Source organism: Podarcis filfolensis (assembly GCF_964270895.1).
Source record: "Podarcis filfolensis genome assembly, chromosome: 16".
Classification (NCBI taxonomy): domain Eukaryota; kingdom Metazoa; phylum Chordata; class Lepidosauria; order Squamata; family Lacertidae; genus Podarcis; species Podarcis filfolensis.
In genome coordinates this window covers 17,402,868-17,419,289 of record NC_139620.1, presented here as the reverse complement: position 1 = coordinate 17,419,289, position 16,422 = coordinate 17,402,868, and the positions used below count along the sequence as shown (strand labels likewise).

The 16,422-nt window shown below is 46.9% G+C and overlaps 1 protein-coding gene across 4 annotated transcripts in view; it reads left to right on the top strand.

Annotated features, from left to right (window-relative positions):
- The first annotated feature begins 285 nt into the window (after positions 1 to 285).
- Positions 286 to 16,422, top strand: part of IQGAP3 (IQ motif containing GTPase activating protein 3) — a 47,307-nt gene continuing 31,170 nt past the window's right edge. The window contains exons 1-10 of one of the 4 annotated variants that reach the window (XM_083589695.1): positions 286 to 739; positions 1,465 to 2,192; positions 4,473 to 4,560; positions 4,901 to 5,057; positions 6,591 to 6,668; positions 8,708 to 8,784; positions 9,001 to 9,068; positions 9,257 to 9,370; positions 10,538 to 10,716; positions 15,467 to 15,554. In XM_083589695.1, the coding sequence (XP_083445821.1) occupies positions 2,144 to 2,192; positions 4,473 to 4,560; positions 4,901 to 5,057; positions 6,591 to 6,668; positions 8,708 to 8,784; positions 9,001 to 9,068; positions 9,257 to 9,370; positions 10,538 to 10,716; positions 15,467 to 15,554 (898 nt within the window). In that variant the 5' untranslated portion in view covers positions 286 to 739; positions 1,465 to 2,143. Of the gene's footprint in view, positions 740 to 1,464; positions 2,193 to 4,472; positions 4,561 to 4,900; positions 5,058 to 6,590; positions 6,669 to 7,106; positions 7,208 to 8,707; positions 8,785 to 9,000; positions 9,069 to 9,256; positions 9,371 to 10,537; positions 10,717 to 15,466; positions 15,555 to 16,422 lie in introns of those variants that run through there. The other 3 variants (XM_083589694.1, XM_083589696.1, XM_083589697.1) reach the window with 3 other exon arrangements.

Sequence of the window (16,422 nt, the reverse complement as noted above, 5' to 3'; positions counted from 1 at the left end):
TGTGCCCACATTTGCTCCCATGTGGTCTTAGGAGGTAAACTTTTTGCAAAGCACCTCCTAACAAAAACTACCAGCAGTCATGGGTGTAGTCAGGGGGAGCAGTTGCCCCCTCTAAATCAAGTAAATAAATAAAAATACTCAACTAACTGACCAATTGAGTGGCAGATAGCTCTGCCCTCCCACTAACAAAAGTCCTCCCCCCACCCCCGCAATACCAGCGCCCATACCAGCGATGCTCAAAAGATTTGACACAGCATTCTAGAAAAGGGTTTTTGTGTGATTCATGTAAAGTTTATGCAAATGTGATTTGTGCAAACCACAGACCAATCTGCGAAGTCCCTTCCAACGCTACAATTCTGATTCTGTGAAATGAACGAACCGCAGAGGGTCCCTAAATTTATGATTAAAATGACCCAGCAGAAGGTTGTTCACGCGGAGGGGACGGAAGAGCTGTGTTTGTGCAGGGATAGCAAAGCGTGCAGTCCCGGCAGCATGCCCTCAGAACTTGCAGCCGTGCCCTCAGAAACCTAGGCTAGAATGCACTGGGTATTTGTTCTAAGGAGGGTGTCGCTTCTCAATCTTGTGGCTGAGATCAAAGTGAAGTATCTGTGGGGTTTTTTACAGTTTCACATTTTGTTCACACCTGGAGAATATACCAGTTATTAAAGAGATTTTTGAAACTAGGAGATGGATTTGTGGCTTGCTCCACGCACTGAACCGGGAATTGCAGTGTTTCCAGGTATAGTGCCATTTCTTAATTTTGGTTTAAAAACAGGTGAGTGAGTTTCTTGTTTTCACACGTGTTATGCAGAGTTGTTCTTATTTAAAAAAAAGTTGTGGGTGAACGTAGGGATTACGGTAGATTGGTAATTGACACCTTTTCCTTTTTTCCCCTCGTGTTGGAATTTTAGCAAGCAGTCCCTCCTTTGCTTTCTTCTTTACAGGTGCATATAAAGATGTTGTTGTTGTTTAGTCGTGTCTGACTCTTCGTGACCCCATGGACCAGAGCACGCCAGGCACTTCTGTCTTCCACTGCCTCCCGCAGTTTGGTCAAACTCATGCTGGTAGCTTCGAGAACACTATCCAACCATCTCGTCCTCTGTCATCCCCTTCCAGTGGCGTAGCGTGGGGGGTGCAGGGGGGGCCGGCCGCACCGGGCGCAACATCTGGGGTTAGGGCAAATCCACGGGTTAGGGGGCGCAAATTACTTGCCTTGCCCCGGGTGCTGACAACCCACGCTACGCCACTGTCCCCTTCTCCTTGTGCCCTCAGTCTTTCCCAACATCAGGGTCTTTTCCAGGGAGTCTTCTCTTCTCATGAGGTGGCCAAAGTATTGGAGCCTCAGCTTCACGATCTGTCCTTCCAGTGAGCACTCAGGGCTGATTTCCTTAAGAATAGATAGGTTTGATCTTCTTGCAGTCCATGGGACTCTCAAGAGTCTCCTCCAGCAGCATAATTCAAAAGCATGCATATAAAGATAGCGAGGACTAAAAATGGGGACTTCAGACCACGAAAGCGTATGCGACAATAAATTTACTAGCGTGATCTTCTTTGCTGTTTTTACTTCTTCTCAAGCAGGCCTGACTAGTTGGAGAACCTCTCTGTTTAATCAGCCCATTTGGAAAGGAAAATGACACCAAGCACGATTATGCGCGCAAAGGAACTGAAAATACTGGAACAAATACTCGTGACTGTAGCAAAAGGACGCCCATAAATCCGTTTGTCTAACAAGCAACAAGAGTCTTGCTGCGCCTTTAGGTGGCCCTCCGGAGACAGTTTGAGGACTGCAGCTCCCATCAGCCCCAGTCAGCATGCCCAATGGGTAGGGATGATGGGAGTTGCAGTCCAGCAGCTGTTGCAGCCCCGCAGCGGGTTTCCCCGTCCCTGGTTTCTGGAAACTGGGGAGCTCTAACACGCTTTGCTCCTCCTTGCTTCCCGAGCTCTCCCTGCAAACCCCGCCCGGGAAGGCGTACAAAGCATCCCGCAATGCAACTGCCTTGGCTGGACTCACCAAGGAAACTACAGATCCCAGGATCCTCCGCGGCGGCCTCAGCTGGAAAGAGAACGAAGGGAGGCGGCGGGAGATTCAAACTTCCAGCGCGGAGCTTGCTTGGCTCCCCCAGAGGAAGCGGAGCCGCCGGAGATGGAGCAGACCCACCAGCGCGCGGGGTGCGGGCAGGCCCGACCCACCTGTGAGTTGCCCGTCGGGGTTGGGCTGGGCTGGGCTAGTGGGGGACGGGCTCACAAGCCCAGAGAGTCGAAGGTGGGGGACCCGGGGAGGGGAATGTAGCACAGATATCTATTTGTCTGACCGCATTTCAAATTATGTCGCTTTTTTCTTTTGCATCCCTGGTGAGTGATTTAGGTGCAATCCTATACACTCTTTGATGTCATTATGAAATAATAACTATGATTCTATGAACTGAAGACAAGCAAACGAGATCCACAGTTCGACCACACCTTTGTGGGTGGGATCGACCGAAACGTGGCGAGCTTTCAATCTGCTCAGAGCTATTATCGGACGAAATATTACATAAAAGGGGGAGGGCAAGGAGCAAGGGGGGGCTTATTTAACCTGAAATCTCTATCTTGGACCTGAGTCCCTAAGTGTGACCTCATGGCTACAACACTCAGCCTAATTAAAAAAGGTCTCCTCCAAAGTCTCCCTGTGACAGGGAGGAGGTGCAGTTGAAGTTAGTAAGGCTTTTCTTCTGAGTACCGGTAAATGTGCCTGGGGGAGCCACAGGGATATGCCCCTGTTCCAGGTGCAGCATATTCACTTACCATGTAATTCTATCCAGGCATATCTCCTTGGAAGTAAGCTCCGTTTTGTTCAATGGAACTTACTGCCAGCTTAGTGTGTGCAGCCATCTGCATCTCAAAATACTTTGCATTCCACCATTTGCAGATTTTTCTTCGTTTCTCTTGGTATGTATCGTAACTTACAAAAGGTGAATGAGAATGGAAGTTTATTTTTATTGTAAAATCAGCCCTTAATAAAATTAAGCAGCTGTTAAAACCTGTTTAGCTTCCCATATTGAAATTTTGGGCTGTTGATTTTGACCCATGGACTCCTTGGTCCCCCTCACCACAAAACCTGTGTCTGTGGACCAGCAGAATGGCAAATAACTTTGCTGTGTACTCAGAGGAATTAGTTGCTTACCTTAATTGGATTGACAAGCCTAATTATCATAATAAATAATATTAAGCTTCCTTATACTGAGTCAGACCAATGCTCCATCTAGCTAGTATTGTCTACCCTAACTGGCAGCAGTTCAGGCAGCAGTTCTTTTCTTTTTGCGGGGGTAGATACAATGCATGGTTTGGCCACGTAGGAAAGGATGCAGGATGATATGGATGTTGGATGTGATCCTATCAAGCAATTCTTCCATTGATATTTATCCACTCTCACCCAACTGCCTATGAAGCAATGTTTTGTTAACTTTCCTCTTAAAGCAGCAGGGTGTGTGTGAAAGAGAGAGTAAGCACACAGACATACCACACATACCCCTCCTACCATGCAAAATATCTGTTTACATGCTTTCGAAAGAACCGTTAGGAATGAAGTGAGTGCCTGTGAAATGCCTTGCCAGTTTGGCAGCAAGGATGCAGTTTGAAGTGAGTGAGTCATAACATTGACTGGAGCTGTTTGACCTATGCTTCTGTTTTCTTTTTCTTTCTTTTAATGGGCTCCTTTCCATTCTGGAGGAATGATTTCCTACTTCTCCAGAACTGCATTTGCTTTGTATGCCAACAGGACAGAGGCTGTATATAGCGTTGCTGTTAGAGCACAGCTAGGCTCAAAGTTGGTGGGCAGGAAGCTGTTTCTTGAGACATTCTCTAAACAACTCTAAATGTCCAGAGCTGGTTAGGCTCAAATCTTTTCATGGGAGATAATACTAACCCCTGGTAAATTATCTTTTACTGGCAGTCTGGCTGGTAATAACGAGGTGTGGTGCTGGAAAAGCCTGGAGGGTGCTTCTTTGAAAAAAATAGGTACAATAAAATCTGGCAAATAGCACATGTTGAAACTATTAAAATAAAATTGGCATGAGGTTTGAAGCATAAAAAACTGTTTTACAACTGATTGGTGCAGCTCCATTAGTCACATGGCTAAGAATGAAAACAGAGGACTCCCTTCACAGTATACAACTTTGCGATTAGCAGCGTACACTGTTTATTGCCTCCTATACAAACGTTTATTTTTGGTGTCAGCGTGGAATATTCTACTTTATGCATGTATGGTGTTATGAAATGTTGTAAGAATCTCATTCATATATAGAGAGAGATATTCTAGGCCCTTTAGAGCTTCAAATGGCCAAGACCAGCTCCTTGAATTGATTCCAGGAGCAAAGTAGCAACCAGAGGCTGCTATGAGATTGATCATGCGTCACCAGTCAACGCCAGTCAGATCTCTGAAAACCTCAGTTTGAACTGAGTGTGCAAATAGCAGTTTTGCTTGCTTTCCCCAGATGAGCGCCTTACAGCGGATGAAATGGATGAGAAGAGGCACCAGAACATCGCCTACCAGTATCTCTGTCATCTAGAAGAAGCCAAACGGTGAGGGTGCTTGTGGTCGGGTGAGGGTCTAAGAGGGCCTAGATCAGGTCCTTGAGGGAGCTTTGTGGTCAAGTGGGGTTTTGAACCCAGGTCTGAGGTCTCTAACTACTACACTGCCGTACCCTGTAGGACAAGGCTCACTAGACTGGATGGGCCTGCATTGGTCTAATCCAGAAGAGCTTTTCTTATGTTCTTCTGTCACTATTGCTTGGGGGGCATGGGATGGGGTCTGGAAGGACCCCGGAATGGCTTTTGAAGGCACAAGGGGACAGCCATTGAATAAATCTGGCCACCTCTGGCCACAAAAGGCATCCTTTCCATTGCTCTCTGCATATTTCAGCTGGATGGAGGGCTGCTTGAAGGAGGATCTGGCCTCACCAACCGAACTGGAGGAGAGTTTGCGGAATGGGGTCACTCTGGCCAAGCTGGGTCATTTCTTTGCGCCTGACGTGTGTCCCTTGAGGAAGATTTATGACCTTGACCAGGCCCGTTTCAAGGTGAGCGTCTTCCCCTTGCTGAAGCTCAGCTCAGGACCATTTTGCCTCACTGGGGCTGGTGGGAACTGTAGTCCAAAACATCTGCAGGGCACTAAATTGGTGAAGACTGGGCTAGATTGAGTCATGGTGGGACTCTGCGTCAGGCAGCTTTAGCTTTGATTTTGATCAGGAGTCTGCAGTTTTTTCACTGGCTCTGTTGGGTCATGAAGTTGCCAGTATCTTCAGTTCCTCCTTCTGCACCTCTGCAGAACACCAATCTCTTGCTTTCTCTTCTCTCCTCCACCACCCATCTCCGAGGTTGGAGATGGAAAGGGTAGGGGGCTTGTTGGGTTATTGTTGCCCCCACCCCGCTCCACAGTCCAAGGCTCTCCAACACCACACACGCATGCCCCCCCAAAGAAGGGAATTATCCGTGTGCAATGGTGGGGTTGTGACTTCCACTCCCATCTGCAGCTCCAAGATTGAGACCGAAGCTGGGCTCAGTCATACTTAATGGAGGGCAGTGTGCCCCTTGCCCCAGAGAGTGAAAATGTAGACCCTCTTTTTACTTATATTTTATAAGCTGCTTCTTCTTCTTCTTCTTCTTCTTCTTCTTCTTCTTCTTCTTCTTCTTCTTCTTCTTCTTCTTCTTTTGTCCAACCCTTCATAAGGTCCCAGGGCAGGCTACAGCGATAGAAAATTATTTTAAAAGTTACAGCTACAAAAGACACAAAATCATTATTAATGAAACAGAATAAAAATTCAGCATACGAGGTGGGTCCGCAAACATACAAATCTGATCTATTTCAGAGGCATAAAATCTGAAATACTTTCAAAGGAGAGGCATCAAAATTGAACATCGGAAAGCTGCAGTAACCAAAATAATAAGGGAAGAACTTGGCATGGAAGTAGCTATTTACCTCTCATTCCGTGTAAAATACATTGATAGGGATTGATGGTTCTACTACAGTTCACTTTTCCTTATAGTGGGCAAAATTTCAGAGACAGAGCAACGCACAGCAACTGTGAGTAATAGCAAACTCACAGTAAATATCCTGTCTTCAGTCCTATCAGATACCACGGAATCAGTGATCAAAATTAGCCAGGTGCCAGGCGTGTTTCGTGACTTGCACGGGTCCAATTGCGACCATGTGGAGATCTCTGGATGCCAGGCTGGCAACTGGGGAAAGCAAAATGCCACTTACAGAAAGATTTGGAACATTTTCCTTGAAGCTTGAATTAGTTTTATTCTGGATTGTTTTATTTGATGCTTTAATGTGTTATAAACAGCTTTGAGATTTGTTCTTTAAAATATAAAGCGGTATAGAAATTGAAATAATAATAAATAATATTAATAATAACAAGTCAGGGGGAGGGGAATGGTCCTTGGGTATTCCATTGTGGCGACCACAGCCTAGGTTTAAGGCGCCATTTGGCAATTAGATTATATAGCTGAGTTTCTAACACTGCACATAGTAAAGTGCAGAGAGATGGCCCACAGTCTTGGTTCTCAGGCTGCCCCGAATGAAGTGCTTCTTCTTTCCTTCATTCTAGGCCTGCGGGCTGCACTTCCGACACACGGACAACATCAACCGCTGGCGGGACGCCATGAGCCACATTGGATTGCCCACGGTAATGGATTCACCTTCCAGTCTCTTGGTACCTAAAAAGGTTGCATTAATCCAGCAGCTGGGAAGCTCCAGCCTGCAAGCCCAACATGACAGAAGTTTATAAAATTATGCATGCCATGGATAGAGATAAGTTTTGTCCCTCTGTTGTGTAACACTAGGACTCATGGGCATCCAATGACTCTGAATGTTGGAAGATGCAAGGCAGGTAAAAGACAGTCCTCCTTCTATGAAACTCGCTCCCACAGGAGGCAGTGATTGTCATGAGACAAAGGTTCTTGAGAGCAGAAGAAGCAGTAAGGCCTACAAGGCCTACACAGTTATTCAAGCCTAAGCCTGCTAACAGCAAACTGCTAAGTCACTGTGACGGGTGATGACTCAATCTCCCTATAAAAGTAGCCAGTCTCTCCATGGGCCTCAGTCAGAGAGCTGTATGGATTGTGTATGGAGTAGTCTGTGGAATAGTGCTGTTGTTGCTCTGAAAAGCTAAGGCAGACAGAGTGGCTCCAGGACTCTAGTAAATCACTAAGACTGTGCCTCTGTGTATGCTCTTTAACTATGCTGTTTCTGAACAAGTTTATTTTCTTCAGGAAAGTTTCATTCTGTTTATAAAGAAGACTCTGCGTCGATTACCGTTGCGCGACAGTGATGGCCATCAACCTAGATGGCTTTAAAAGAGGATTAGACAAATACCGTATTTTTCGCCCTATAGGATGCACTTTTTCCCCTCCAAAAATGAAGGGGAAATGTGTGTGCGTCCTATGGGGCGAATACAGGCTTTCGCTGCATTTCCTTAAGCGATAGCTTCAGGAAGCTATCCGCAAGCCTGCGGAGCCCGGCGGGAACTCCCACGGGCTCCGAAGGCTTGCGGATAGCTGCCTGGAGCCCGAAGTCTGGGCAGCGCGGCACTGCGCACCCCAGGCTTAGGGCAGCTATCCACAGGCTTGCGGATAGCTGCCCTAAGCCCGGGGTGCGCAGCGGGCTACAGCGCCGTGCTCCCCGGGCTTCGGATAGCAGAAAGCTCTGGGAGCAATGGCAAGGTTGAGCGCAACCTCGCCATCGCTCCCGGACCCGTTCTGGGGGCTGGGGTCGGGGGAAGCTCGGGCTTCCCCAGCCCCACAAGCTCCGGGAGCGATGGCGAGGTTGAGCGCAACTTCGCCTTCGCTCCCGGACCCCCAGCCCCGAGGCTAAAAACGAAGCCAAGATAGCTAGCGGGATCCATCCCGCTCGCTGTCATGGCTTCTTTGCTCTTTGGGGCTCGGGGGGGAAATAATTTTTTTTCTCCCCCCCCCCCAATAAGTGCGCCCTATGGGCCGGTGCGCCCTATAGGGCGAAAAATACTGTACATGGAGGAAAAGCTACCAATGGCTACTAGCCAGGATGGCTATGCTCTGCCTCCACAGTTTATTTTTGGTGTCAGCGTGGAATATTCTACTTTATGCATGTATGGTGTTATGAAATCATACATCCACAGTCGGATGGTGTAAATGCTTCCAAATGGGTTTCCCATTGGGGCATCTAGTTGGCCACTGTGAGAGTAGGATGATGGACTAGATGGGCCATTGGCCCAATTCAGCCAGTTCTTTTGTTCTGGTGAGTCTCTGCATTTGGCCCAAGAGGTGGGCAATTTTGGCCAAGTCACACCCACCTGCGCTACACCTGCTGTACATATATGACATCAGGTGTTGGGCAGGTCAAGATGCACCCAGCCCATCTGTCAAACTTGACTCATGGGAGGCTGGCAGAGATAAGGATTTAGTTTGCTGGCTGGAACCAGTTCCTCACCCCCATATTACTCCTGTGAATAGTAAAGGTAGCTGTGTTGGGCCCTATGAAATAATTCCAAAATCTATACTAGCGCCGTGTTTTTTCAATTTACACCAACCTAAATATTAGCAAAAATAAAGTGCAGCCTCTTGAGTCCTTCAGAGCTCTTCATCAAGCTTCCACGGTGTCCGAATTGGTTGCCGTAATAAAAAAGGCATTTCCTTGATGGGTGTTCTGAAGTAAATCTTTTGAAATTCCACTTCTGTTTTTCAACAGATCTTTCACCCTGAAACAACAGACATCTATGACAAAAAGAACATGCCTCGTGTGGTGTATTGTATTCATGCTTTGAGGTAAGGCGGGACAACCTTCGTACGGGGGCTGGAATTCTGACTGTTCTCCCTCCCACACCATGGATTGCAGCGCAAGTCTTTTGTGGCTCCTCAAGAGTAGTGGAAGTTGGTTCTTTATTTCCCCTTCTTTTTTTGCTGTGAGCATGTTTTGGAGTCTCTTGGGTCCTTTGTGTGTGCACAAGCAAATCCAGATTTTTTGTGTGTCTTCCCTCCTAGTTTATACCTCTTTAAACTTGGGCTGGCTCCCCAGATCCAGGATTTGTATGGGAAAGTCAAATTCACAGGTAAGAAGGGGAGTTGGGTGTTTCCCTTGTTGACACTTAGTTTGTGTGTTATGGATCAGATGGAGGACAGCTGCTGACCCTGTGTTTGTTTTCTGTTCACCTGGAAATCCCAGCCCAAGCATTGTGCTCTTTGTGGCTGCTGCTAAATGAGTGTGACGTATTGAACCTTTTCTCTTTCCCTATCCTAGAGGAGGAAATAAACCACATGAAACGTGAGCTGGAGAAATATGGTCTGCAGCTTCCATCCTTCAGCAAGATTGGTGGGATCCTTGCTAACGAGCTCTCGGTGGACGAGGCTGCAGGTAGATAACATTTGTGGAGGAGGAGAGGCCATTTGTGAGAACCCAATGGAATGGCCGTGTTCAGGGGCAGTATATCTCTCTGTACCAAGTGCCAGGGAGAGCTCCTGCCTTTATGCCCTGCTTGCGGGCTTCTCAGAGGCGAGCAGCCAAGCTCTGTTGGAAACAGGATACTGGGCAAGGTGAACCTTTGGTCTAACCCAGCTGAGTTCCCATTGCCCTGTGCCAGAAAATGCAAGGAACAAATTGTTCCTCTGAAACAGCAGGGGAGAAATCAAGAAAAGAACAGGTGGCCCGGAGGGATAGCCAGATATAATGGACTGGTTGGATGCAGAGGAATAGTGGGAGGAACCAGCTGAGGAACCCCAAAAGAAGGCTCAGAGCTCAGGGATTGATGATGGGACGGCGATAAGTGATCAGAGGGAGAAGACTGGAAGGAGGTGTCGGAAGCTGAAGAGGTGACAGGGTTTAGTGAGCAGGAAGAGGTTGTGGCAGAGAGCAGTCCAGAATTGGAGGCAGAAGTGGAGACTGGAGAGGAGAGAGGCCAAGAGGCAGAGGTGGGTCAGGCTGGTGAAGAGGCATGGGTGTCTCCCCCTCCTGCTGCAACAAGCTCCCCTCCCTCTGATCTCCCAGAACCAGGAGAGGTATGCGGTGGGAGGAGCAAAGGCAAGAATGTAGACAAAGTCTCCCAGTTGCTTGGGAAACACCCTGGAGACAAGAATTAGCCAACTGTGGGGAGATGGGGAGCTTTGGCCTCGGCAACTGCTTCATGGGAGCAAGACCTGAGTTGCTGTGCTCATTAGACCCGACACTCCTGTGCAAATCCTGTTTTGCCAATAAAGAGTTAACCCCAGCTTGCTCAGTATGATTTACTGCTGGCTCTCTCATGTCACCATATTAGGCCACATCTACACCACACATTTAAGGTACATGGCTTCCCCCATCCTGTGGGAGTGTCTGCAAAAGTGCATTGAACCTCCTGATTGTTCTATTCCAACTGCAATAATGAACTCCACACAGCCATTGTACTTTGTTTCTTTGTTCTTCGTTGTTTTTAAAGCAGGTTCCAAGATGGAAACTGTGCTATGTCACTGTGGGGTGGAGGGCATTTGGCGTTTGTGTCTTTGCTGCCTAACACTGGACTTTGCCTTTCTTATTCCCACCCCCTAGTCCACGCCGCAGTCCTGGCCATCAACAAAGCAGTGGAAAAAGGGGTTGCGGAGGAGACTGTCCTGGCCTTGCACAACCCCAATGCCATGCTCTCCAGCCTTCGGGAGGGCTTCGGGGCCATCTACCAGGAAGTTCTCTACCTGGCCAAGGCAGAGAAAGCCAAGAATGGGAAGAACCAGGTAAGCAAAGGTTGTCTGAGGTGGAGGTGGTCACACTGATGCATTTCGGATAAATGTAGTGGTGAAAGTGGTGGTGGTGGTTTTATTTAGGTCATTTGTATACCCCTCCATATTTTGAAGAAATCTCTGAGCTGTTTTGAAGAAATCTCTGAGCTTGCAGGGCAGCAGCTGAAGAAGGAGCAAAAAGGGTTTTCTCGTGTGTGTGTTTCTTTGTGGCTGATTAGCTGCTCTCCCTGTGCAAAGGTCAGAGGGGGCAGGGTTTCTGTTGAGGCAGGTGATTAGCTGTGGGAGGAGCTTATCAGAGCTTGCAGGGCAGCGGCGTGCACAGTTTGATCCATCTTTTAGATTTAGGGGAGCTAGTCTCAAACGTTTGTTGGGGGAGACCTAGGTTTTTTTGGGAGGGAGTTATTTGTCCTGTCTTCACGCTTTTTATGATGGAGGACCGCTGTAGCCACCCCCAACGACACGTTCTCAAGATGGAGGGTGAGGGAACAGCTGCAGTCGCCTGCGGTTCCTGCGCAATGTTTGCCATCTTGCCAAAGGTTGCAGGCAGCTTTACCTGCAGCAATTGCATGTTGATTGCCCTCTTAGAAGACAAAGTCCAGCAACTGGAGGAACGTGTAGCTACGCTCCAAAGAATTAGAGAGCTGGAGCTCTTCTTGGAAGCAACAGAGCACACCGTCTCCACCAAGGAGGAGACAGGGGACTCCCCTGAGAAGGAGGCTAGTTCACCAACACAGGAGCCAGATATATGGAGAAACATGACTCAAAGAAGTAGGAGGCCCAGGGTTCGCTCTGATTGTTTAGAAATACACAATCGCTTTGAGGTCCTCTCCCCTAGCATGGAAGACGAAGAGCAGACTCCATTTGAGGATCTCTCCCTCATTACAGTCAATCAGGTATATGAAGACGAGCAGCAAAGTCAGTCCTCAGGGAATGTGCAGGCGACCTTGGAACGGACAGCTCACGGAAGAACCCCAACCAAACCTAAGGAGGCGTGTAGTGGTGATAGGGGATTCCCTACTGAGGGGAACAGAAGCAGTGATCTGTGGGCCTGACAAGATGTCTCGGGAAGTGTGCTGTCTCCCCGGGGCTAAGATCCAAGATGTACCTAAATGACTGCAAGGAATCATAAAACCCACTGACAAATACCCCTTCCTCTTGGTTCATGTGGGAACCAATGACACTGCAAGCAATAGCCTCCAGAAGATCAAAAGAGACTACGAGGCTCTGGGCAGGAAACTGAAGCAATTAAATGCACAAATTGTCATCTCATCTGTCCTCCCAGTTGAACGACGTGGCCCAGAGAGAGAGGGGAAAATAGTGGAAGTGAACAGCTGGCTTCGCAAATGGTGTAAACAGGAACGGTTTGGATTCTTAGATCACGGACTGCAGTTTCTTGAAGATGGACTTCTGGCAAGCGATGGGCTGCACCTCACAACAGTGGGGAGGAATGTTTTTGCCAAAAATCTCAGAAACCTCATCAGGAGGGCTTTAAACTGACTAATGTGGGGGAGGGAGACAGTGCTCCTGAAGGTAGGAGTCTATCAATTGATGAAGATGATCATCCAAATGTCATAGACCAAATGGAGCAAACAGCACGCAGACCTAGTGGTGGGAGGAAAAAATCCTTAAATAAGAGACACGGGGGAATGATTAATGGACTTCAATGTCTGTACACTAATGCGCAAAGCATGGGAAATAAACAAGATGAGCTTGAGCTCTTGGTACAGCAAACTAAATATGACATAATAGGCATCACTGAAACCTGGTGGGATAAGTCCCACGATTGGAATGTAATAATGGAGGGATACAATCTATTTCAGAGAAACAGACCAGAGAAGAAAGGAGGAGGAGTGGCGTTATATGTCAGGGATGTGTATACCTGTGAAGAGATCCAAGATTTAGAACCTCAAAGCCAAAGTGAGAGCATTTGGGTCAAAATTAAGGGAGAGAAGAATAACTGTGACCTCATTGTGGGAGTTTACTATAGATCCCCAAGCCAAACGGAGGACATAGATGATGCCTACCTGGAACAGATGGCCAAGCATGCAAAAGGAAGGGAGATAGTAGTAATGGGGGACTTCAATTACCCGGATATTTGTTGGATGTCAAACTCAGCCAAGAGCATAAGGTCAAATAGATTCCTCACTGGCCTTGCAGACAACTTCATTGTCCAGAAAGTGGGAGAAGCAACAAGAGGAACAGCCATTTTAGATCTGGTCCTAACCAATGTTGATGACCTGGTTAGTGGGGTAGAAGTGGAAGGATCATTAGGCGCGAGTGATCATGCTCTTCTGAAGTTTACTATACAGCGGAAAGGAGCAGCCAGGCATACTAGGACTCAATTTCTTGACTTTAAGAAAGCCGACTTCATAAAACTTAGGGAAGTGCTGGTTGAGATCCCATGGACAGTAATACTAAAAGGAAAGGGAGTTCATGATGGCTGGGAGTTTGTTAAGAGGGAGATAGTAAAAGCACAACTTCAGGCAATACCAATGAGACGGAAACATGTTAGGTGCCTAAAGAAGCCAGGGTGGCTATCTAAAGAACTTTTAACTGAGTTAAGATTAAAAAAGGATGTGTACAAAAAATGGAAAAGGGGGAAACCACCAAAGAGGAATTCAAACAAATAGCCAGCACGTGTAGACACAAAGTCAGAAAAGCTAAAGCACAGAATGAACTCAGGCTTGCTAGAGAGGTTAAAAGCAACAAAAAAGGCTTTTATGGGTATGTTCGTAGCAAAAGGAAGAACAAAGAAACAGTGGGGTCACTCAGAGGAGAAGATGGTGAAATGCAAAGGGGACACAGAAAGGGCTGAACTCCTCAATGCCTTCTTTGCCTCAGTCTTCTCCGATAAAGAAAACAATGCCCGACCTGAAGAATTTGGAGCAAATGATTCAGCAGAGGAAACACAGCCCAGAATAACTAAGGAGATAGTACAAGAATACTTGGCTAGTTTAGATGTATTCACGTCTCCAGGGCCAGATGAACTGCATCCAAGAGTATTAAAAGAACTGGCAGATGTGATCTCAGAACCACTGGCAGTCATCTTTGAGAATTCCTGGAGAACAGGCGAAGTCCCGGCAGACTGGAGGAGGGCAAATGTTGTCCCTATTTTCAAAAAGGGGAAAAGAGAGGACCCAAATAATTACCGCCCAGTCAGTCTGACATCAATACCAGGGAAGATTCTGGAGCAGATCATTAAGCAAACAGTCTGTGAGCACCTAGAAAGGAATGCTGTGATCACCAATAGTCAGCATGGATTTCTGAAAAATAAGTCATGTCAGACTAACCTGATCTCGTTTTTTGACAGAATTAGAAGCCTGGTAGATGAAGGGAACGCAGTGGATGTAGCCTACCTTGATTTCAGCAAGGCATTTGACAAGGTGCCCCATGATATTCTTGTAAAGAAGCTGGTAAAATGCGGTCTTGACTATGCTACCACTCAGTGGATTTGTAACTGGCTGACTGACTGAACCCAAAGGGTGCTCATCAATGGTTCCTCTTCATCCTGGAGAAGAGTGACTAGTGGGGTGCCACAGGGTTCTGTCTTGGGCCCAGTCTTATTCAACATCTTTATCAATGACTTGGATGATGGACTCAAGGGTATCCTGATCAAATTTGCAGATGACACCAAACTGGGAGGGGTGGCTAACACCCCAGAGGACAGGATCACACTTCAAAACGACCTTGACAGATTAGAGAACTGGGCCAAAACAAACAAGATGAATTTTAACAGGGAGAAATGTAAAGTATTGCACTTGGGCAAAAAAAATGAGAGGCACAAATACAAGATGGGTGACACCTGGCTTGAGAGCAGTACATGTGAAAAGGATCTAGGAGTCTTGGTTGACCACAAACTTGACATGAGCCAACAGTGTGACGTGGCAGCTAAAAAAGCCAATGCAATTCTGGGCTGCATCAATAGGAGTATAGCATCTAGATCAAGGGAAGTAATAGTGCCACTGTATTCTGCTCTGGTCAGACCTCACCTGGAGTACTGTGTCCAGTTCTGGGCACCACAGTTCAAGGACACTGACAAACTGGAACGTGTCCAGAGGAGGGCAACCAAAATGGTCAAAGGCCTGGAAATGATGCCTTATGAGGAACGGCTAAGGGAGCTGGGCATGTTTAGCCTGGAGAAGAGGAGGTTAAGGGGTGGTATGATAGCCGTGTTCAAATATATAAAAGGATGTCACATAGAGGAGGGAGAAAGGTTGTTTTCTGCTGCTCCAGAGAAGCGGACACGCAGCAATGGTTCCAAACTACAAGAAAGAAGATTCCACCTAAACATTAGGAAGAACTTCCTGACAGTAAGAGCTGTTCGACAGTGGAATTTGCTGCCAAGGAGTGTGGTGGAGTCTCCTTCTTTGGAGGTCTTTAAGCAGAGGCTTGACAACCATATGTCAGGAGTGCTCTAATGGTGTTTCCTGCTTGGCAGGGGGTTGGACTCGATGGCCCTTGTGGTCTCTTCCAACTCTATGATTCTATGTTTACAATATCATAAAAATATCACTGTATACTATATATATATATATATATATATATATATATATATATTCAATCAACGTCCACAATTTAGAGCCCCACAGAATGCTTGGCTAGAAGAGATGCTCTTAAAACAGACTTTGCCAATCTAGGGCTCTCCAGATGTTTGGGACTACAACTCCCATCAGCCCCAGCCAGCACAGTCTGGAGGGCAACAGATTGAAACCAAAAGTGTTGCCTTTTTCTTCCGCACACTCAGCCTCTACAAGAAATCCCCGATGGCGAAGATATTTATGATCGGTGCCTGACCCAGGCCGAGATACAAAGCAGCATCAACAACGCAAATGGTAAGCAGAACGGCAGCCTCTCTGCCCTACTCAGGGCGACCTCTTTGGAGTTCAGCAGTTCAGTCTAGATATGGCGCTTAAGCATGATTTGCCCTAAAGCAGCATTGGCTCACCTGTGGCCTTTGGGGTGTTTTTGTTTTTAATTTTTTAAAATTTTTATTAAGTACAAATTAGAAAACATACATATTTACAACAAAAGAAAATACAAAGGAAAAAGAAAATACATATAACCAAGGAAAAAAATTAGAGAATACTTTTCCTCTTTTCATATTTACAGTTATTTATACCTCTATAAAATGCTATTCACAATAAAGGAGTGAAATTAAATATAAGATTCTGATATCTTGCCTTTGGGGTGTTTTTGGACCACAATTCCCCAGCAGCCTTGACCTTGGGGCGGTTGCAGGTTCCCCATCCTTCCCCAACTATTGTTGAGAGCCCAAATCATGGAGGCCGAGCCATTGTGGCTAGTCACCATTGATACCCTTCTTCTCCGTGAATTTGACTAATCCATTTTTAAAGCTGTCCAAGCTGGTGACCATCGCTGCCTCCTGCAGGAGCGAGTTCCATAGATTAACTGCACCGTGAGAAGAAAAGAAAAACTTTGTCTGTCCTGAATCTTCCAGCATTCAGCTTTGTTGGATGTGCATGAGTTCTAGTGTTATGACAGAGGGAGAAAACCTTTTTCTCTATCCACTTTCTCTGCCAGCTTCTGCCATGTCCCAAATTTGGACCCATATCTTTGTAATGACAGGTGAAGTTTTATTGTACTCAAAGGCCTGTACAGGCAGCTCTCAATTTGCATGCAGTTGATGCCCGCATGACCACACACACGAGCCATGTTCAGCACCGGAAGAGGGGGAAATGG